The sequence below is a fragment of the Seriola aureovittata genome, chromosome 11 (genome assembly GCF_021018895.1).
Source record: "Seriola aureovittata isolate HTS-2021-v1 ecotype China chromosome 11, ASM2101889v1, whole genome shotgun sequence".
NCBI lineage: Eukaryota > Metazoa > Chordata > Actinopteri > Carangiformes > Carangidae > Seriola > Seriola aureovittata.
Window position 1 is genome coordinate 20,057,510 of NC_079374.1, and position 23,463 is coordinate 20,080,972.

The 23,463-nt window shown below is 39.0% G+C and overlaps 1 protein-coding gene across 8 annotated transcripts in view; it reads right to left on the reverse strand.

Moving 5' to 3' along the window:
- Nucleotides 1-8,933: 8,933 nt before the first annotated feature.
- The window catches only part of lrp1bb (low density lipoprotein receptor-related protein 1Bb), a 251,401-nt gene continuing 236,871 nt past the window's right edge, over nt 8,934-23,463 (reverse strand). For 4 of the 8 annotated variants that reach the window (XM_056389278.1, XM_056389274.1, XM_056389273.1 and 1 more), the window contains 9 exons: nt 20,590-20,751; nt 19,879-20,053; nt 19,472-19,576; nt 15,940-16,053; nt 13,597-13,673; nt 12,816-12,906; nt 12,325-12,475; nt 11,129-11,203; nt 8,934-10,170 (listed from right to left, as the gene is read on the reverse strand). In XM_056389278.1, the coding sequence (XP_056245253.1) occupies nt 10,030-10,170; nt 11,129-11,203; nt 12,325-12,475; nt 12,816-12,906; nt 13,597-13,673; nt 15,940-16,053; nt 19,472-19,576; nt 19,879-20,053; nt 20,590-20,751 (1,091 nt within the window). In that variant the 3' untranslated portion in view covers nt 8,934-10,029. The remainder of the gene's footprint in view (nt 10,171-11,128; nt 11,204-12,324; nt 12,476-12,815; nt 12,907-13,596; nt 13,674-15,939; nt 16,054-19,471; nt 19,577-19,878; nt 20,054-20,589; nt 20,752-23,463) is intronic. The other 4 variants (XM_056389277.1, XM_056389276.1, XM_056389279.1 and 1 more) reach the window with 3 other exon arrangements.

Below are 23,463 nucleotides of genomic sequence, written 5' to 3' on the forward strand. Positions count from 1 at the left end.
ATAAAGCAATATTATAAAATACAGTTTAATAGTGTACTAGTCCACTTAAGTTGCATTACCAATAAAGGACCTTCACTTGTTATAAACTAGAGTATTTTCAAACTAAGTATTACTACTTATACTTAAGGGTCTGGGGTTGAGAATCCAGGGTGACTCACACCACACAAATAGGCATACTGTTAAAATGGCCCCAAAACTGCCCATCCTCGGTTGACGGAGTAAAAATAAATAGAAATGCTACAGTACAACTTGATGACTTAAAGGGGGGAAATCAGTGGCTGGCCTTTTCCGTGTGTTAGCCCCTGGTTGTTTGGAACAGTGGGTGAAAACAGTTGCATGCTGGTGACCTAAATCATGTTTCTTGGCTGTGTTTGTCTACAATTACCCCAAGTTGTTGTCCCTCACCACACATGATAAATCAAACCACAGCAAGTCTCACCAAACTTAAGCTGCAGTCTCCTGGGTAGCAGTTGCAGTGTAGGAAGAAAAGCACAGGTGAGCTTTCAGCACCTTTTTATATTCCCTGCTCGTGGTCTGGGTCCTAGTGCTAGAACCTCTTTCTTTCTTTCTTTCTTTCTTAGATTAAGCGAAAATCTCTTTTAAGCTTTCAGTCGTGGCAATAAAGGCAGCCCACAGGAAGCTACACAGTGAACAACCCAGAACAAGACAGATATCTAAACTCAGTGGGCTTTAAAATGAAAACGTTCACATTCGCATTGACAGATCCCAAAAGATCAGAAGCACAATACAGAGTTTTGCCTGTTCATTTAAGCGCACGGCTCCAGAGACAGATACGTGCATCGAGTCCTATGAATCTGTGGAGTCATGGGCAGGAATCACAATTATCTTGCACCCATTCTGCCAGGCCATGAAATTGAACTGAACTTCCTCTGACCGTCACTCTTCATTCCTCTCACAGCGGAAAGGGTCAGGAGCTCTGGCGCTTCCTACCATGCTGCGGGGCTCAAATAACACACAGACTCCATGAGAAAAGGGCTAACATATAATTTCCTCAACATCTGCTACAACAGCAGGTTTTTGCCTCCTGTAAGCTGGCAGCGCCTTGTGGTACTGACATGATGTGGATTTAGACCAGTAGCGCAATTATTGCTGCAGCCAGGCAGAGCATGAGCTTGCCAATTGTGACTAAGGCGGAGTGCTGTTTATTATCTGCCAGACGCTTCGAATGCTTTCCTACTTTAGGCCACCTTACGAGGTTCCAGATCAGGCCACAGACAGACAGATAGCAAAAGGCCAATTTGGCACTGAGGAATGGAGAGATAAAAGTGAGCCCGGAGCTTCTTTTGGAATGTTAACATTATTTTTTTCCTTGCATGGATGAATACATTTCCAGAGAAGAGTACACCACCCTGTTCACTTGGCACACACCATAGTATGTTCCATAGTATATATCCATCATGCATAATGGTCCATGGAGGTGGTCAGTCTGTGACTAATAGGTCAGATGTGTCCACTCTGTTTACAGTCCCCCCAGCCATGCATATCAGGCTGTATCAGAACAAATAAGGTACACCGACACCTCTGTTCCACTCCACCTCTTTCATTTCCCACTCATAGACTATATTGCTGAGGTAGGGAACAATGGTTGTGTTACATACCCCGCCCTCCTCCCTCTACTTCCCCTCTTTTATTCAGATCATCTGAGAGTAAGTCTATGGGGAGGAAGAGAATAAATAGAGAGGTGGAGACAGTGGCTATTTTCAAAAATGCGTACCAAGGCTAATGACTGCAGTTCACATCTTTTTATTGGAGTGAATTGGTAACGCAAACCTTTCATATCCTTGCTTCCATAAATGAGTGATATACTGTACATAACATCTAACTAGGTGATATGGCACATTATAAAACAGTTGGTTCCAACCAAGTAATTTGATTGGACGAGAGGCATTCCATGAGTTTAACTACACGGATCACTCCATCTCATGTGATATTGCTTAAGTGAGGTATTCTGAACAGGTGGAGATGTAATACTGTGTATGAACACACATCTGACTGAATCATTACATTCATCACGAGGCTACTCACTCTGTCACTGAAAATGGTGTAGATGTGTTCAAATTGTCTTTCATTTTAAAGTTTCATTGTTGTCAGTTCAATCGATGGAAAGTTTAATATCACTGGTGAAGGCTAACTGACAATGTAGTAGAGACAGAGACAGAGAGTATTGTTGCTATGGTTACCTGCAGTTTTTTTTATATATTACATACCAATATAAAACAGTGGTTAAACTGTTGACAGAAAGAAAAAACAAACTTCTCCAAGATGTAGATGTTCAAACTTTCCATCAGTCTGAGCACTTGTGAGAACTCACTGAGAACATCTCGGTTGACAAAGAAAATCCTCACTCAAGGTTCATTTACTTGCACGTTCTGTATTTGCTTGTAACGGTACAGTAGAAAGTTCTAGACCTGTTGTTTCCAATGACATGAGTTGTCCAGATGGATTAGCTATCGTGCAAATAAAGAGTCTCTCTTCAGAAACAAAAGTGGAGGTTTCAATTGGCCTGGTAGCACCTTTACTGTGTAGCTACAGCATACAGCAATGCACAAACGGTGTCATCTGTTATCAGCCTTTGTCACCTACTTTTATTTTATTTGCATATTTAAAAAAATGTTTTTGTCTCCTGCCTTTGTAAAATCTAATGGCCCTGTACACAGTTACTTTTTAGAATGCTAATGTATAGGATATTATCTATATGTAAAATTTTATTTTTACATAATTTTATTATTAATGTTATTTTAGAGACAGTGAGAGAGAGACAGGAAGGTTGGAGAGAGGGAGGGAATGACATTCAGCAACGGGCCGTGGGTCATATTTGAACACATGACTGCTGGGGTTAGGACTAAGCCTTAGTGATATGCTCTCTACTAGGTGAGCCACAAGGGCACCCCTGATCTATATGTAAATTGAGAGAATGGAATAACTTCTCCAACTCTAACAACTGTTATCACCAGCTTGGTTTATTAATTCAAGTTTACGTTGACCTACCTAACCTGCCTAGGAAACACTTGTAACTAAGAAGTTCCTCCCCCAGAAACCATTTCCAACTGATATGCATCCAGTGTGGGACTGCAAAACAGGAGCATTATTTTTGGATCCAGTACTTCAATTCTCTCTGGTAAATTGTTGTTTTACATTATTCATTTGGCAGACACTTTTATCCAAAGCAACTTACAAATGAGGGACAACACTGAAGCTTAAGTGCAGTAGGAGACCTTTGTGCAAGTACTACATCTATTCAATAATTCCAAAGAGATCAGGTAAATAAGTACACTGAATGGACATAGTAAGTGCTAGTTAGGCATGTTAAGGTGTTAGACGTTGTTAGGGGAAGGGCTGCTCTCAAAAGAGATGAGTTTTCAAGAGATTCTTGAAGATAGAGAGGGGCGCCCTGCTGTTCTGATAGGATTGTGTAGCTTGTTCCACCGTCGGGGAACCACAGATGAGAACACTCTGGACTGAGATTGCCCTGTGTGCAGGGGTGGCATCACCAGACGACATTTCTTGAAGGAACGCTGTGGCCGAGAAGGAGCATGAGCCTATATGACTGAGTTCAAGTAGATGGTGCAGACCCAGAAGTCACTCTGTAGGCAGCATTAGTGACTTGAATTTGATTCGGGCGGCCATGGGCCAGTGGAGGTCGATGAGTAGCAGAGTGACATGTGCCCTTTTAGGCTGATCTAGGACCAAACGGGCTGCTGCATTCTGGACCATCATCTGTACAGGTTTCACTGTGCGTGAAGGGAGGCCTGCCAGGAGAGATAACCATGGCCAGTCAAGTAAGGTCTGATTTTTCTTATGTAGTATAGTGTTGTACAAGCAGCACAACCCGGAGATGGATGCAGTGTTTGTTTACATTCATAACAGTTGCAAAAAAGGAAAAAAAAAAAACATATGTTTATTATGTGGGTACTAATACTAGGTATGTATTTCTGTTGACAATGTATGTCAATTCTATATGCATTATTTATTGTGCATTCTCTGCATCAGTCCTTTCAGATCAACTTCTTATGCCCTTATGTCCCCAGCAAATGAAACAGATGTCATATATGTTTTTGTTATTTATATTTATATCTTGTTTTTTTCCATAATAATAGTGCACATCCACAATGCTGTACACAGTATCAGTGAAATGTGGGAATTACACAATATATCTATAAGGGTCCACAGAATCAACTATGTTGCAAATATTGTATTTTATTATTACCCTGACATTCATGTGTTGAAGTAGGTGACTATAGTGAATTTCTCATGTATGTAAATGAAGTCAGTGGCAGGAGTGGGTTAGGATAGTGTCTTATTTATCAAGAATAATCTTGTCTTGTTTGTTTTCTTCTCCTTTCTCCTCTGTTCCTTTTATTTTTCTATCTAAAAGGCAGTGGGTAATATGTTTTTAGAAAAGTGTTCTATCGTCAACACAGGTGTCAAAGTGTAAGAATTAAGGGGATAAAAAGTGTAGTACCCAATCAGCATGCGGTCTTTAGTGCTGCATGCTGCTGTGATCAAGGGCCGAGAGCAGAATTGTTGCAGAAACATAAAAGCTGCCAAAGAGAGTGGACCCTCCCACACATTTATTGGCCAAGTTTACTGAAAGTGCAGCTTTCACATTTGGGATTACAATTCAGCCCCCCCCCCCCCCCCCCCCCCCCCCCACACACACACACACACACACACACACACCCACCCAACCCCCACACCCCCCACCCCTAATCCAGTCATTACTCAGGGTTTGCGAGGACACAGAACATCCTCCACTTCAGGCTGTCCCTGCTGCATGTAAATACAATGGCTTGTTGACCAACATTTTTAGAACAAAAGATCCATTCTTTGGTGAACAGCCTTGAGAAATTACACACATGGGTGTCTGTATAAAAGCTTCAGAATGCAGTTCAAAGGTGTTTTTAGGACAGAGCATATGCACTAAAATGCTCGGTAATAAAAAAAACTTTCTCTGTAATATAATTTGTTACCTGGGATTCCCAAACAATTTCTACAAGGTCATGATGCTTACCTTTCACTCCCAACCTCCAGATATATGATCTTGTTTACTGTGAATTTTAATAATAAACATTATGAAAGATATAATGGAAGCATTCATGACCCTATAAAAAAAAATGTAGCTCATAGTTTTGTGTAATAAAACAAGGTCTGATGATTGTTGCTTGGCATTACTGGCATTTGGAGTACTACCAAGAAACATTTTTTATCTTTAAAGCAAAAGCCCACTGGATTACATGGATTAAGCCTGAACATAGACTTCGTTTGGTTACATTAAATTCCTGTGTGGGAACAAAATGGGCACCAAACGTTGTGAACATGCAAGGTATGCTATGTTACTTGTTGAATTTATTGATGGCTGTTCATTTAAGTCCAAGCAAAGAAATAATGATGGCTACTTTGATGAGTTTTAAGAAATTAAATGTTCTACTCTCAAGGCAAGGTAGGCAACTCCAAGATGTTTTTTTTTTCCTTAATCCAGTTTTGTACACACAAGTTTTCCATACATCAACACTAGTGGTGTGGTTATAGGAATGGCAAATTTGGTCAGTTGGCAAAAATGAAACATCTCAACAACTGGTTGGAAGAACATTTTGTACGTATTCATGTCCTACTGACGATGCATCCCGATGACTTTTCATCATCATCTGTGCATCAAAATTTCAATTCTTCTTCTAATATTCAGTCTTTTCTCATTTTTATCTGATTCCTAGTTATGAAAATATTATGTCCTGCTGTCAGTCAGGTCAGATATGAGTTTTTACTCATGTAATTTCCCCAGAGCACTGTTAAAGTCAAAGTTTGTAGTTGTTTCCTTCGCTCCATTCTTCCTCTCTTACTCTTACAGTCTCTCTCCCGCTCACTGCACATTGACCGATAAGCAGCTTTCCTTGGCGCAGGCAGTAGGATGAGTATGCAGGACCTGTTGTTTATAATGTGAATACGACTCCTGCTGTTATTGATTCTGTCCGAGAGATGAGCCCTCTGGGTTTTTCTGATGTTTATGCAGGAGAATGGTGATGCTTGCTAAGTGGAAAGGAGACAAAAAATCAATGAACAAGGTGAGGGGAGGGGAATGCCATCCATCTCTTAGTTCAGTCCTTGTTTTCAAATTTCTGTTTTTCTCTTCTTTTGATGCACTTTAGGGGCAGAGTGAGTGGGCCAGCCGCTGTTTCCTCATGTTTTTCCCCTAGTGCTGCTGAGTTCTATCACTGTAGAGCTGGAGATCTCTGTCAGGTGAAAACTTTTGTGTGGAGAGAACTTGTATTGTTTCACGTGCTTCTTTACAATGGCCTCAACGTCCCAGAACACTTTGCCTCAATTACTCGGCATATACTGTAATATCTCTTCACCGATGTATCCATTATCATGTAAGACTACCAGAGACAACAGTTAACACTATCAAAATAAAAAGCTGATGATTGAAGAATTATTACTGGATTACCTGAAATTGTATGATCCAGTACAGTTTCCTAATTTTTTTTAATTTTTTTTTAAACAGTAAATGGCTGTTGATTGAATCTGGTGACAAAACTGTAGAATGACAGTTTATTATTGTCCTTATGTGTGACAAACTAGTCTCCACTCAACACCCACTTTTTCTGAGCTTTTCTCCTCATCTAATGTTATTGATAAGGTTATTATCATTTTTGAATAGCCAACATTTTGCTGCTGAAGACGAGGAGATATAGTTGAAGTTGAGATCATTTTTTTAATAGCAAAACTGGAGAATACTTTTGGAAATTATGCAATTTGATGTGCTGGGCCTCATGCAAAAAAAGAACTTTACACCGTGGAGTCTTGCTGTTGGAAATCAGCTGTGAAAAAGAACAAGCACATTCAGCAGTGTTAGTGATTGTATATGAGGATCCAAAACAATTCAAAAACATTAATTCAGTGGCCAGCGATGTGTCATCAGAGCTGAGCTGGCATTTCCAACGAATTAATGCTTTCAACTGAATTAGTTTGCAATGATTTTGTAGAAGAACAAAAGTGACCGCCAAAAAGGTCTGGTATTCATCATATCCTATAAAACTGCATGCTATTAAAGTGCATTTTATTTAAAGTCATCGATTCATGAGTCATGAATATGTGCAATTTACAGTAACTGAAATGGGCAAATCATCCTTGAATGGATTCAAAGAACTGGCTCATCAGTACACAGTACCTATACTTATCAGGTCATAGATATAAAACTCTTTTCATTTATTCTACTTTGCTGCAGGAAGTATAGACAGCTCTAAAACATTTCAAACTCACTTATGACATGTTGTAGTTGTCAGCCCTTATATCGGTGGCCACATTTCTTTGTTTACATCATTAAACTGTGGAGTAGCAACTTTAGAGGAGCTTCTGGTTTCAAAGGTATTTTTGTTTCCAATTTCAAACCGTTTTTTTTTTTTCTTTTTGTAATTTGGTGAATATTCCTCAAAGTAAAAACACTGGAAGCTCCTGGAAACTTTGTTTTTTGAACATCGTACCAAACTGCCAGCAATTTGGTACGGCAGATGGCAGTAACTACTAAAATAACCATGAGCCTTTGAGAAGAAGAGGTTGGATGTGTGGATCAGAGAAACAAACAAAACACTGTGTTGGATTCATCTAAAATTGACGCAGAGAGAGTCATCACATCTGTAAGCATAAACAATAGAAAATTAATTTTAAGCTCAGTGAAATGCTATTGGGGAGTTGTAATTAATTTTTTTTTCTTGTGGTTTCATGAACAGAGGCTTTACTTTTTTATCAAAGAATCAAATCCTATTGGTGATCATCCTTTGTGCAGACGATTCAACCAGTTGAATTACATGTCGATCGAAGCTTTGGAAATGCTCCAAATGCCAGTGACCTTAAAATTGCTTGTTTGAAAATGAACAAGACATTTACTTCCAGAACCTTGAACAACCTGTACTGAAAAAAGAAAAAAAAATCTTGAAATCACAGTATGTTACAATAAAATGTTCACGTTGCTTGGCTAAAGTTACTGCAGCACATTTTCTTCTCGGCACACTGCCTTGAGTTTATCCAAGAGAAAAATGACTAATTAGAAACACACAGGTTCCTCAGTAATTTTACTGCTGTTTTTATGTGGCTAAGAATTGGTAAAGATTTTAAAATGTTTATGTATGTTTATGTTTGCATTCTTTCTTATGATGTCCACAGATGACGCTCACTGTAAGACATGGAACGCCTCTAGAAAACAAAATTGATGACTTTAAATAAATTGTTAAAAGATGAATGTTGGCCTATAAAATCATCAATCCTTGATAAACATTTTTCTCATAGCGCTGTATTTTGGAACTGTCACGTTATCACTGAGGATTTATAACTTACGCCCTCATTGCTACAAGGTTTAATGTGAAGGACAATTCAGGGAGCTGGAAACTGTGACATCTATTTGTACATCATCAAAATGCAGTGGGCTGACTGTGCTGGCAGATCCAGCCGCTCGCACAGACAGATGGAGAAAGAGGAGGAGTGCTGCTGCTGCCTCCTCTGGTTGCCATGGTGAGGGAGGAGGTGAAGTGTGTGGAGAGACAGCCATTGTAAGTTAAGTAAAAGGAGACTGAATTACCATTCAGCAGGTGGCACTGACGCTGTGTCCCCACCACCAGGTAACAAATGGTGCTGGCCAACCTACACACACAGGGAGGCCAATAATCTCCTATCAGCCACCTTCCTGTACACAGCAGTTGAGAGACGACACACGGCTGATTGACTTGTCAGGTCAGTGGCCATGTGGAACAACTCAGTCAGTGTGATCACTATTTGAGTAGGCTGATATGACTGTACATATACTTTCATTCATGTCATATATTACTCTATACATTTCTTAACACCCTTTGATGTGAACGATTTTAAAGGGCTACTGAAGGGCATTTTGTGGGTCTGTTGTGGCCTGAGAAAGGGACAGAAAGTGGAAATAAGCCCCCTTTATTCAATATCGATTTACATTTTATATAAAAATTACTTACATTTAGTACATTTCTTCAAAATACAAGCAGCCAAACAACATACAAATCAAATACAAAATTATAAAATTTCTTATATTTATCATCTTCCTTCTCTGAAGTAACAGATGTGTTTTATAATAACTCTTAATAACCTTTTCTGTAGCTGTGGTAAATCTCTTCCTTGCCTATATCTTTAATCCATCTGTTGACATATGACCTAGAAAAATATGGTATTCAGTATCTGTCTTTGCAGTGTACAGTACAGGACCTGGGAATCTGATTGGAGAACATTCAAGGTGGGCTTCAACCTCTTTCAGCGAAAGATAAGTTCATATGGTATATTACTGTGGAAACAGGGTGAATGGAGCTTGAAATCTGTGGAAATGGAAAAGACAGAAGACCAATGGAATTACATACTGTGTGAGAAAAGATCATCTTGATATTATGGCCTTCACTGGAAATCCAGTCAGTAGATCCGTCAGGTACAGAGGAAAAAAAGAGACAAAACCTCAAAAAGGAATCAAGCTTCACTGCTCAGTTGTGAAGCTCTGTGGTCCGTATGTAACAGGAGATGAAAGGACAAAACAAAAAAACAAAAAAAAAACCCAGAAAAAAGCCTTGTAACTCTTCTATACGATGCTTAAATTTGTTCAAAAAACTGAGCCAAACCTGCTTTCATTACCTTCACAAAACCATATTTAGAGTCCATATTCCACTTAAACTAGAAACAGATATGGGTACAAATTTTAGCACTGCATTTTAAGGTTTAAACTGTGCACAAGTGTGGCTTATGGTGTTAATAAAGTTTTTGCAAATCAGCAGCTTTACTTCAGTGTCATACAGTATACAGTATAGCGCTGTATAACTTATGTTTGACAAACATTAGAAAGCAAACAGTAAATGGAAAATAAACTCTTCAGCACACCAACAAGGACATTATGCTGATGCTAAACCAGTAAAACCTAAGAGCCTCATAGGAAATAGAAAAATTCTTGTTTCCTCCTTCATATTTATACATTTTACACTGTGGTAAAAAAGAAGTACAAAGTTTAAAGTTAGGCTATGCGGCGGTTTCATGAATTGTCCCCTCTAGTTTCTTTGGGAGTAGCTCTCTCCTCTCGTCGATACTGATGACTGGCTTCCTGCAGTTTTGCCCATCGATATAAATCTTTGCATACACAGGGTTGGAGTAGTTCATGGGCTGTGAAGCAAGGGAAGAAGATGAAGGCAAAAAACAGGGTAAATATTTATTTATATAGATTACAACAGTGAAAGCCTTGTAGCTGCATTAATAGATTTTTTTTTTTTTTCGGCCACTTGGGGGCAGCGGAACAAGCTGAGAACTCAACATGTGTCATATCACCTTACAAAGCGGTTGAAGCAAACAGCTGCTTATTTTAATCAAATCCAGCAAACATAGAACAACATTTATTATTCATTTAGAGTTGTGTTTGTTCTCTTAGCTCTGTCTGGTCATGAGAATCTGGCTCTTTCGCTCCTAAAGGCTCCACTATGTTCACTAGCTAGTGTTGGGCACGAAGAATACAGCTGCTGCGACTGGAACCGAAGGTGATAAGAACAGAGTTTGCAGGCCAGTTTTCAGAAAACCAAAGCTTGTTAGAATTCACTTTGTATCCAAGTAACTCTGCTTCACTACAAAGGCATTTAATTCATTGTTAATATATAAAAAAATGATTAGTGCAGCTTTAAGGACATTTCACTGTAATCAAAGTTTTGAGTGAGTTGTGAAAACACTGAAGTTGTGATTTGTGTAAAACGGTGCGAAGAGAAGCACAAGCCTCATACTCAGCAAGCATGTACAGTTAACAGATGGCAGCATGCAGGACGTAGTTGAGTTCAACACAAAGCCATGCAGGTTCGGTTTTCTATCATAATAGCTTTAGAAGCCAATTTGACTTGACAGTAGGAGGATGTCGCAACTGATTTCACAGAATGTTGCAGGGAACAGCTATGAATGACTGTGGATGTTACCTTGACTCGGTACACAAGTTTCAATATGAACATAAATTTGGTACAGGTAATCATATCAACTTGTTTACAATATTTGCCAGGTAACTGCACAGTGCACACTGCTGCCTACAATCTAAATGAGGATGAATTTTTTTCCTCAAGCATGAAGTGAAGTTTGTAACATTCACCTGTCCAGGGATTACTTCCTTGGGCACATTATTCATGCCCAAGGTGCGAGGGTCACTGGATTTTACACACCAGCCCTGTAACACAACAAGCACTGTCTGTGTTTAGGTGTTAAGTTCACACAGCTATCACAGTCTACTGGTTATCTACATGTGCAATCTTTATAATCAGTCCAGTTGTGGGTTATAAGACTTTTCAAGACTGTTCAAATCAAAATAAATTGAAATAAATTGTATTGCATTAAATAAGTATGGTATTATAGAGGGACAGAGAGAGTGTAGTGGAATACAGAAGCTAGTTTAGATTCAAGCCAGCATGTCTCCGTTCAAAATACAGCCAGATTGGACTGACAATAGCAGATGACAGAGTTGGCAGAGCAAGACGCAATAGCATTAGGCTTGAAGCTCTAGCAGGTGAGCTAGAGAACAACATCAGTGAAGGTGTTATGATTCATTTGCTATGCTGAGTGTTAGAGTGGGGCTGAGGGCCATGAACAGAATAAATCACCAGCCAGATGAAAAGTCCTATTGGTTCATGGCATCTGTACATTCCTTCCCACTAGCCAGCTTTTACAAAATGTTTTCAAAATGGAATTCAGCTTCATGGATCCCAATGCTAGATATCATATTATAACACTTACTTACTGAAACAGAGACAATAACACAACACAAACTTTTTTTTATAAGCTGGAAGATTGTTTGGAAATGGTAGTCGGTGTCCTTGCTCCTTCCAACAATTAAACAACTTTGGCAAAAACTTGATGAGTTAGTTACAGAGAGCTTGTTGTGTACACTCTTGCACTCACATTCATAGATGCAGATTTAATTAACTGAAGCACAGGAAATTGTGCAGGTTCAGTTGGGTGTGATCAATAGGTTACCACTATTTTTTTAGCAGTGATGGCCCTGCAACAACTTTTATAATTAGCAGGTATGGTGAGGATCGGCACTAGTCAAGGCCACTTAAATCAACTCGTCTCACTCCCTTGCTCAACACTGCAGTATTTATAAAGAATGTGTTAAAAGACGTGAATGCAAATATCAACTCTAATACTAGTTGAAAATAAATGCCTCGACATGAATATTCACCACGTCAAAAGCATATTTGGCTAAATCAATTCATTCAACTGAGAGAAAACACTTTCAGACATATGTTGATCTGCTGCTGGTTAGTTTAATATTGAGTTCAAGAAGCCAACCTTGTGAGGGTCCAGTGTGAAGTTGGGTCGCAGCAGGCTGCCTGCATCAGCATGGTTGTCTTGGTCCACTTCATACATGTTGTATGACGGGTTCCCAATCTCCACGTTTATCCCGCCGTTTGTCATGGGCTGCCTCTGTACACGTTTTCCCCTGTGGTGTGTGGAGCCAGCCATCATTAACATGACACACAACATGCAGGTCAACACACTGTACAGCGCGTGACTGTCCCACTCAACAAATCAAATTTCAACACTTGGCACACACTGAATACATAAGTTTGCTGGGGAAACCTAAAAGCTGATTTATCAGCAGAGACTTAGAAGTCAGGTCTTCTGCAGAACATACTGAAACAAGCAAACAAACTTTTCATTTATAAATCAAACTTATCTATTCATCTTCAAAGCTGTGTGGTGTTGGATCTCTCATCATCTGTTGCTGCTTAGAAGCCTCTTATTTTATTCATGTTTTCTTTATTTATTTATTTACTTACCTTTGCCTCCGTCTGCAGATGTAAACACCTCCTACCACCATTACAATCAAGATTACCAGCAGGACCAGAGGCACAATGATAGCTATGCTCCCTATGGAACAGACAAGAGGAGAGAGTGTGTGTAGCGATGAGTAATGACTGAAAGGAGCTGAGACAAGTTCAGGTAGTAACACTAGCTGTAAAATAGCCACCTTAGAAAATGTGTTTTCTTTTCCCTGAGTTAAGCTGACTGCACAGTATTTCTTGCGTAAATGTGTAACTATAATGATGTGCGTTAATTTGATCAGCTGCAAAACTCTTAGTTCAAAAATAAGGTTTAGAAGACTATATGATATGTAGAGCTCTGGACCAGAATGTTATAGTTTTTTGTTTTTTTTTGGAAATCTGTTCACTTTATTCAAGAGACTTCATTGTATTCCAAGAATGAGCTTGAAAACAGAACATATCACTAAACCTTGGGCCGGCAACAGCAGCTCCTCCAATTCAAACGAGATAAACCTGTCAAGGCTTTTCTGTTCAAATAATGCAAACTGGATAGTTTGGATGGAGTTCAGTAATTCTTTAGCTAGGCTGCCAATCAGGGCCAAGTCTAATTGTGGTGCATGAAGTTTGAGTATAAACCTGTCAGTAAAAATGTATGGATGATTAAGAATGTGATAATTTCACGTGATCAAGTAGTCATTTAAATCATTTACCTGGAATGTAAAAATGCCTTATACATTTATTCATACAGGAATTTTAAGGCTTTATAATGAGGCTTCTTGAAATTCCCAGTTCTCACCTCCGCTGGTATTGTCTGATCTGCTGCTCTTAGGGGCGGGTCTCTCACATTGTGTTCCTGCCCAATTGGCTGAACATCTGAAGGAGGTCAAAAGAGAGTATAAATAATTCATTATTAGCATACTTTTCATAGTAGAAAGACTGCTGTGAAGACACCTTTGCAAAATGAACTACAGTATGATGTGACTGTGGCTTACATGTACAACACATTATGATTCAGACTTGCTATGAAGTGCTTTGATCCAACACAAACAAAACACCACCTGCAGAGAGAGCACTATGTATATACATGATGTGTCCACACATAGTGTGAGTAAATTTATTCATTTTAGAGAAAAAAATCAAAGGATGACAGCGGGGCAACAAGTTGTCATCTCATTTGTGCTCCAATGGGTTCCGATGGGTGTGATGTATGACCCTTGTTAGAGGAGGTGATATCTAATTTCACACGACTGACGCAGATGGGTCTGTAAAGCATGAGTGATCTGGTGGGTGTGACTGGATGATGACAGAATAAAATTACTTTAAATTACATGCACTCTAACAATCAGAACATCAGGCTATAAAAAATAAGAATGCAGCCCCATACACATAGGAAATGAATCATGGCTTCGTAGAACAAAATGTCACAACAACATGAATTTTAATGGGAAATTGGGGGCAATGGGGAGTTTGATCTGCTTCAGGAAGTGGAAACCATGAAAAGACTAATTCCCTGATGAATAAATTCTCTTAACCTGTGCTGAAGGCATTAAAGATAAACATCAACTACTGATAAGATGTTCGGCCTACTAAGGTATACGGTACTCATACGTGCTGACTGGTCAATAACATATTCAACTTGCCACCATGCACAGGTTGCAAATGCACAGACTGATGCCCACATCACAAAGACAGTGTCACGTTCCAGTTCCCCCCCTGATTCTGTGTGCTGTGTGAGGACTGCATGAGATGGGTGAATGGGTGGCAGTGAGGGGCAGCAAAGGTGCAGAGTCATGCAGCAACTTATAATGTAATAAGTGCCATACCGGCTAACACCTGCTCAAAATATAACAAAAATAACATAAAGTATTGATGGTAAAATATAAGTAAAGGATATTAGTTCATATGAATGTCTTAATCTACTGTATTTAACTGCTGCAGCTGCTACTACTGCTACCACTGACTATAATATTCTCCTTAAAGGAGCAGTTCAACATTTTGGCAAAAGCTGCCTACTAACACCTTTAAAGCTCAATATCTAACATGTTTCATCTTATTTGTTTAATCTGTACAAAAAACAAATGACATGTTGCAGTTTTACAGGGGGCGTGTGCTGAACTAGTACTATTTGGCCTGAGGGTGTTGTAGTCATTGTGAGGTTGCCAGGAAACTAGTGGAGTTTCCAGGAAGTCTGAATTATGTTACCACAGGATGGAGCCACGTTAGCTGTTTCCCTCTGCTTCCAGAACAGAACAGAACACATGTACAGTTCAGTACATAAATGTGAATGGTTTCAATCTCTCATGTAACTCTCTGCAAAAAAGTAAATATGCATATTTCTCAAAATGTCAAACTATTCCTTTAAAAGCACATTAGGCTACTGCATTAATTAGTGACTAATCTAAAGAAGCTATAATTGATTTACTTTCCATTTTGGACAAGTCTCTCTTGTAAAAGAGACACAATATCTCAGAGACTGTCTAGTTAAATAAAAGAAAAAGATAATTTCACAACTCACAACAATAATTCAAATATAGTGTAATAATAGTCCTCATAAAAATTCTGATACTCACCACCAGTTAATTAAGTCATCTTAAGGTAATGCATAATTTTAACTTGAAGTCATAATTATTAATAGAAGAGTTCAAATGAATGTGCGAGAAAATATTTTCTCACTTGTGTTAATGTGAAGTACAGCTGTGATCATTGCTGGTGTCAAGGCGAGCAGAAGCACAAAGGGAAACACAGTGTTTGAAAACTTACTGTTGGTCTCAGTAACATAGTAATAATTTACTAGGTCATTTGATTGATTGTCAATCAAAACCTACTTCAATAAAGATGCATACTTATCCAAACAGAATAAAAGCAATCCTAATTTAGTGAAATAATACTACTAGAGCAACATAATGTCATTAAATTATCTTTCAGTTCACCATTTTCAGCCTATTTTGAATTACTTTTTGACAAGTCATTACTCTATCCATCACTTATTACATGAGAAGTTGCTACAAGGCAGCACTGTGACAAAGAGCCCGTGTACTCGACTGAGGCTGGAATGAAGCCGGATGGAGTTGGGGTGGGGGTGTGGACAAAAGGGGGTGAGTGGGCTCTGAATACAGCTGGAGAGGTGAGAGGGACCTACTTGCAGCGTGGTTTGTTAAGAGCTGTTAATGTGCACATCCCCTCATTCTGACAGAAGTAATCGCAGGGGTTGGCCAGCTCATCACAACGTTGGTTCTTGAACCCTGACGTGCAGCTGCAAAACATTGTGTTGGGAGTGATAAAAGGGCCCAGAGAATGTATACTGTTGAACTGTTGGCTGCCTGATGGATGGAGACTTCAGCAGCTTCAGTTATAAGATGGAGTAAATCAGTGTTGTGTCTGCATCAAGCAAATTAGCAAACAAATAATATGAAGACAAATCAACTTCATTGCTCACCAAGTGAGGGGAAGAGTCTGTTACAGGGCTCTCACCTCTGAGATGTGTATTTTCTTCAGAAACAAGGTATCTGATTGTAATAAGAAGACTAACAAAGATTTGTTTTCAATATATTACCAAAAAACTAACAAAACAAACAACAAAAAAAACAAACATAAAAGAAAACCAACACAAAAGCAAAATGTTATTTTCACTTAACTTCATATAGTTGTGGATGGCAAAAAATATCCAAATGTCCAAAATATCAAAATGTAAGACGTTTTAAAAATACAATCATATAGTGTACATTGTTGAAGATATTGTACTGTAAATATCACATCCTATCAAAAACAGAAAAACACAAAACACAATCACACTATGACGTTGACAGCCAGTCAACAGTCTTAAAGTGATCCATAAACACATTCAGGAGCATTTGAAAAAACAAATAAAAAGTATGGTCATATAGAGAGCCGAAGTTAAATCTGAACATATTCAATATTTCGTATTTTAGCTGCCTTTTAATTAACACTTTTTCTTCCGAGGCCTAGAACTACTGACGCTAAACATCACAGTTCGACAAAAGAGGCTGGTCCATGAGTGAGTTGAGGGGTCGTGGTTAGTCCAGACATGTCTGTGAAAACAGCAGGAAGTTTTTAGGCAGCAGAGGTTACGGCTAAAAATTTGGAAAAGTGGCTTGAGAAGAGAGCAGTAGTAAAGGTAGCTAGCCTAGAACTGACGTTATGACTTTGGCTCTCTATAATTGTTTTGCAGTTTGACAACCAGGAGTGAACTTTCTTCTGACCTGTTGAACGGATTCAACCCTGTAAAAACATATCAGTGTAGAAAGGATTTGCACTATTTCAAAGTGGTGGACTGTTGAGGAGGAAACTTTAGAGCCTAAACTTACTGCTGTATGTCGATTTTGCAGCAACATTATTTATACAGTAAGGGAGTAAGCAAAATCCTTTTATCTGGTTTACTCTAACTGAACTAACCTCTAACAATAAAACCATAGTATGTCAATTAATTTCAGAAGAACATGGGACCTGTTCAAACTGAGGTCCATTAGATACCGTTTGCCAGTAATACAAATACAACCTTCTAAAGTCCTGTCTTAGTCAGGAAAGAATGTTATTTAGAAATATAATGAAAAAGTCAAAGTCACATAAACATTGTGGCACATCAAGAACATCTTTTTTCAGAAAAAAGACTGTGCTCACAAGTGCAATTGCAAAGTCACTGTGATTGTCTGGTAGACAAAGGGAAGCCTCAGGGCATGACTAGAAACAAGAATCTCCTCTTTCCAGTCACGCTCTGTAAGACCCAGTGGGGGTGAAACTGGTCTGCATTTTCCTTTTTGTGATTTATTTTTTTACTTAGATTCGCCATAACTAATAAAGGCTTTTTAACTACATCCTTGGCTTGGTGCGAGTTTGCCTGAAGTAAGCCCTGAGGCTTCCCTTTGTCTGCAGTTGATCAGTTTAACTTCTGGAGCACCTTGCATTCACCTGCAGTTTACTTCTTCATAACTATGAGCACTCAGTAATTCTGATTTGCCATGTGTCTCATGAGTCACTGAGAAAAAAAGAATATTTAAAGGGGATCTAATATCCTTTTCTTTATTTTCTGTCATATATGTCTTTCATGTCACAGTATCAGATGTCCATATTAAACCTGGCCAAAGTTTCAATTAATGAGGTTAACGTATATGAGTAAAGTGCCTGAGACATCAGACTGCTCTGAACGCAAGGTTTCAAACGGGTCTTTCTACTTCCGTGACAAGCTGACATCATCCACCCACGAGCTCTGCTTGTTTTCCCAAAACAGTCTATGCCAGTAGTATTACAGGCATTTAATGTACTAGTATTTCCTCGCAGCAGACGTTTTCCTCTTCAGTTGGCATTTTAGCTAATTTTGCACATGTACAACTATCAACAGGGGCATATATAGAAGACATTTTATTTTTGTGATTGGGATTGAAAGACTAAATCCGTGGTTATTTCACACAATAGGCAGGTAATGTGTATAATATTTACCAAACGGAGACATCCTTCGGATGTTTGTGCTGTCCACTGTCATATTCTAATCAATTATGTTCTGTTAGTTTTAGCTACTTCTAAGTTTATGCCAGAGGCTTAACTGAGGTGCTACATAGGCATAGGCGCACAGGCAGTTTGAGATAAATGAGGACTTTATTTGAACTGTGAATCATGAAGGCTTGGATGTTTACCATAGTTTTCTTTAATACTGTATGTATTCTGAAAATCAACATTTTTAGGAGTTTAATGCAAGAATTATTATTACAATTGAAGCAGCTCTACCCTGCAAGGTTTACACTTTTGGAAGACTTGATGAAATAGTATTAAGGTCAAACGTTATGATTTCTTGACACAGACATATCCATCATCTCACATAATCTCTGTTCTTTGCAGCAAATGATAAACCACATTATCAGGATCCGTTAACCTCATTGAATAAGATGGGATCATTTGCATAGAAATTGATTCTATCCCCAGGAATTTGTGAGTGAAGACCACCAATTTCAACATAACCACAGTGGACAATGGGCAGTTAAAAAATACAGAGTTGGCTTTTGAAATGGATTTCCAATTTGCTCCTTGGAGAGAGTTTAACACAGCAATGCATGTGATTATATCTGAGGTGGTATTAATCTATGGGCAGCCCTTTCACAGTGATTTCCTCATGTCTGCCAGTCAAACTATTGTCTGCTACAAGTTTTTGCCATTGAGTTTCATGGCATGTTCAACCACTGACACACACCTCAGCTTCATTTTTTAGAGAGCAAACTTCTAAAAACCTACTACTGAAGAGAGTCAGAGAGGCCTGACATCAGCTCTTAACTGCAAGGAGGAACAGTGTGATATGTTCAGAATGGCAAGCTTTGAAGGGGTTTGAAATAATTTTTTTTTATCTGCCTAAGAACCTTAAGCTGCAGTGAGGTGTCACAGCATAAGATGATGTACCGGCACTCAGACCCCTGCTGCGCCTTGGCCTCCACATAGTGACATCAAACCTTCCCTCAACTCAGAGATTTCTTTCCAGAGGAAGACATCTATCTTGTACTGTTCTCAAAGCAGGAAAGTTTCATCCCATGATGATTTTCAGTTCTGCTTCTAAGGCCAGGCTTTCTGGAGCACAAAGCCAGCATGTGAATGTAAACAGTAAGAGTGGATAATAGTGGAGAGCATTCAATTTTTCCCCCACTTTCCTTACCCATTAAGCAGTGACTTACTGACAGAAAGGCAGGTTGGTGTCAGGGTCCAGGTGACAGGTGCCTCCATTGTAGCAATATCCGTCACAGAGTTGACAGCTTGGTGCTATTCTGCCATTTGTGCAACTAGGGGGTGAAGAAATAATGGATGTCAGTGACAAGCAGAAAGCTACACTTTTACAAGAAGCAAAAATGACTCATTGGTGATTTTGTCAAACATACGGATAATCCATATAAGTTCATCTGGTTTATAATTCACTGACATTACCAAAACCTAAATTGCTGTAGGGTATGTGGCCCAATACATTTTTGAGATTTAATCAAATCCAGCCAGCAGCATTTTCCATAAATGAAAAGGACTATAAAGCCTTAGTGTTATAACAAAAGGGATGAAAGACAAGAATAGGGAGTAGATACCCAGCACTCACTTGCAAACCACATCTCCTGTCTCCTCATTAATGAGGCAGGGAGCTCCGTGGCATCGAAGACACTTGTCCACCTCGCACTTGTTTCCCTCAAACCTGGCAGGACACACACACTCCACATAGCCACTACTGGATAACGTGCAGGCCTTGGAGTTCACACAGTAGTGATGACAGATGTCTGTACCACATTCAGAGAGATAAGAGAGAGGGAGTAGTGTGTAATGAGAATCTGGGAACATAGCTTAAGCTGTTTTGATTGGAATTGTACAGGGCTTTAATGGGACTTAATTATCCACATCAAATGACATCTTAGCCACAGATGAAAACATATTACCCCTTGGGCAAGCAAGAGTAGGAAAATACTAATGATGTGCAGTTGAAATTGTTTTCCCACAACCCATTATGTCAAAGCATTGCAAAAGATAATACATTATCACTTCAGCACAGAAACACCCAAAGGTTGTTTGATGGTAGTATTTTGATTTTGTTTATCTGTAAATAAATAGAGGCAAATGTGATGTTTCTAGAAGGAAAATACTTTCAGGGCTTATTTTTATTCCACACTCTCTGTGAACTTAAATGCTTAGTTCTATAGAATTTATGGAGAATAACTGAATTCAGATCAGCACTTCTTTGTTGTGGTTTCGCTTGCGGCTTGGCTTGAGAGGCTAATGTCAATCACACGAGGGCTAAATGCATGAGTGCAGGACTCACGGTAAAGACAACGGTCCCCGGTATATTCTGCCATACAGCGGCACACCGGCTGGTTCCCCTCGGTGATGTCACATGTTCCACCATTTAAACAGTAGTTGTCACAAATCCTCCTCTCACAGAAAGGCCCTGAGAAACCAACATTACAGCGGCATGTAGGCTTACCTGGACAAAAAAAGAACAAAAAAAGGAAAAAAAAAAAAGACGACAAAAAGACAAAAGACAAAAGTGAAAAACAAACAATTCATTAATCCTGCACACAAGTATTGTCTGTCTAGCCAAATCTTGATATAGCTCATTCCTCTGTGCCACAGAGCTCCATTGTTGTCCAGAAACAATTAATAAAAATAAAAATACATTAATGAGCTAGACTGTTGCACTGGGCGACATGTTCCTTTAAAGTGAACACGGGCTCTGTAGTTTATTTTGAGTCTCTCTCTCTTACGCTGTCTTTCTGCTGTAAGCACTCTCTTGTGGTTATGGCTGAAAATAGCCCCCAACAAATGCACTTTCTGTTTGGGTAAGGTTTGCTAAAAAGCTACATGGCCCAACTGTCTTCTGAAATAATTGACTCTTCTTCAAAAATGAAATTACCAAGTTGTGACCTCCACACTTTTTTTTCTTAAAAGGGGGTCACAATCTGTCAATCACAGTTACGTGTTGTATGGAAATGATACTCCCACAGTCATTAAGACAGGTGCAGTACCAGAGAATCAGTAAAATAAAATCCAGTGCTTTGGTGAGACTAAAGGCAAAGATCCTCTTCTGACATCCATCATTTTTAGACACATATTCATGTGTGGCTCAAGGTGACCGTAGATTGGCACCTGTGCAGAGTAGTTAAGGTGCCCTTTTTCTTAGTTATATCCTCCAGGTCTATCTTGGGGATCCCAAATTGTTCCAGGCCAGACGCAAGATGCATATAATTTCTCCAGTGTGCACTGAGTCTACCCGTGGTTTCCTCACTCGTCAGACATGTCTGGAATATCTCTAACAGGGAGGTGGTCAGGAAGCATCCTAATCAGATGTCCAAATGACCTCAACTAGTTTCAACATGGGAAAGGTGGTTCTACCCTCTGTTTTTTTTTCTTTTCTCCATATTTTCAATTTTCTAACAAGATTTTTCAGCTTTTTCAAACCTTATTTTCTTTTTTATTGCATACTTGAGAAAAAACACCACCCCTTTACCAGGTAGGGTACTTCCTCATAACTACACCTCTCCAGACTGTGAATCAGATACATTTAACACCAAGCAGTTTGACTGGTCTAAAACCATACCAGCATTTAATAAAATCATCATGTTGGATTTATGAGTGAATGCTCCTTTTTCTGTTATATAAGTGGGCTATTTTTAAAAGTTTGATGAACTTGAAGACACCCACGGGCCAAAAAATGTTTTACAGTGAAGGATTTAAACAGTTCCTTATTAACCCACCTAGTACATACAGGGCAACATTGATATTCATTTGGAGATTGTTTCTGGACACTTGCTGCTCTTGTTTCACTCTAGCTCTGTTTTGGTCTCCACCAACTCCTGAAGGAATATCTGGCTCATTAGCTGCTAAATCCTCCACTATGTTCATCAGCTAGTCGCTAACCTTGTCTGTGTGTTGCTGCAGCTCGAAACAATGCTGGTGAGAGCAGTAGGTGTTAACAAAAACCATGAAGTAAAAACTAAAACAGTCAGATAATAATTCCCTGTGGGTTCATTTATATGAATGACACATACACATAGTTATTAGCCCCACAGTTAATATAAAATATATAATGTCTCATTCACAGAGCTCATGCCTATAGGCGCCAGTCAGAACACAGACTGAAACAGATCAGTATGTAAATCGAGAGCTTTAGCTTATGGCTCAGCTCCATATTCACCACCATGGTCAGACACAAAATCTAGCTGCAGCTGAAATGTCCTTCTCATCTCATGCTCCATTGTAGTCTTAGTTGTGAACATAACCCTGACATATAACTACAAACATAAGGCTCACATATGTGCATCCCACTTGTTACTGCAGTTTTGGTGATTGGAGTCATGAGCACTATAGAAACAGTATCCCGTTGCACTGTTGGAGTAGAATGAGTGTGATTTATTGTTAGTACGAGAGTAAAACAGTATCAGATCCTTACATTTCTTTTAACAGTGGAACCCACCATGACATAGGCTACACTGTTTCCTAATGCACAATTAGGAGCATCAAGACTGGTTTAAGGGGTGTTCAGAAGAGGCAACAATAGTCACCTCACAGGCATGACTACTTGCATAGTGGGTCACACTACACTACTTGGTAATTTCACAATTCTGTCCCAGGCATAATCAGAGTTTGAAAGGTCCTAGAAACAATCATTCTCCCTCCAGCCACTCTTTTGTTACCGCAACGGTGCTGGAGTTATAATCTTTCTAAACAGTCAAAGCCAGACTAGCTCTGGGCCATTGAACTACCCATTTGGGAATCATTTCATAGTTGGACTGAGCATCAGTTTGTTAAAAAAAAAAAAAAAAAAAAAAAATGAAATACTGAAGAGTTGGGAGAGCTAAGCAACCTATAATGTAGTTAGTGTTACATACTGTATAATGTTTCTTGTTGACACAACACTGCAAATGTCTGCTCAGCAAAGCGTTTGCATTTAGTAAACTTTAATAAAAATGCTCTAGTGTTTTTTTTTTTCTAAATCAAATTGTAAATGTGAGCCATAAAGTTCAGCCTTTACTTTTGCCACTTCTACCACTGACCTGAGTCAGGCATGTGGAAGTGGGGATTCACAACTGTCAGACTGTGAAAAATGTTATGTGTGTCCTCAGGCCTTTTTTACCTAACAAGGGGTAGGTTTAAAAATACTAATTTAATGTATAGAATTTAACAAGACTAGTTTAAA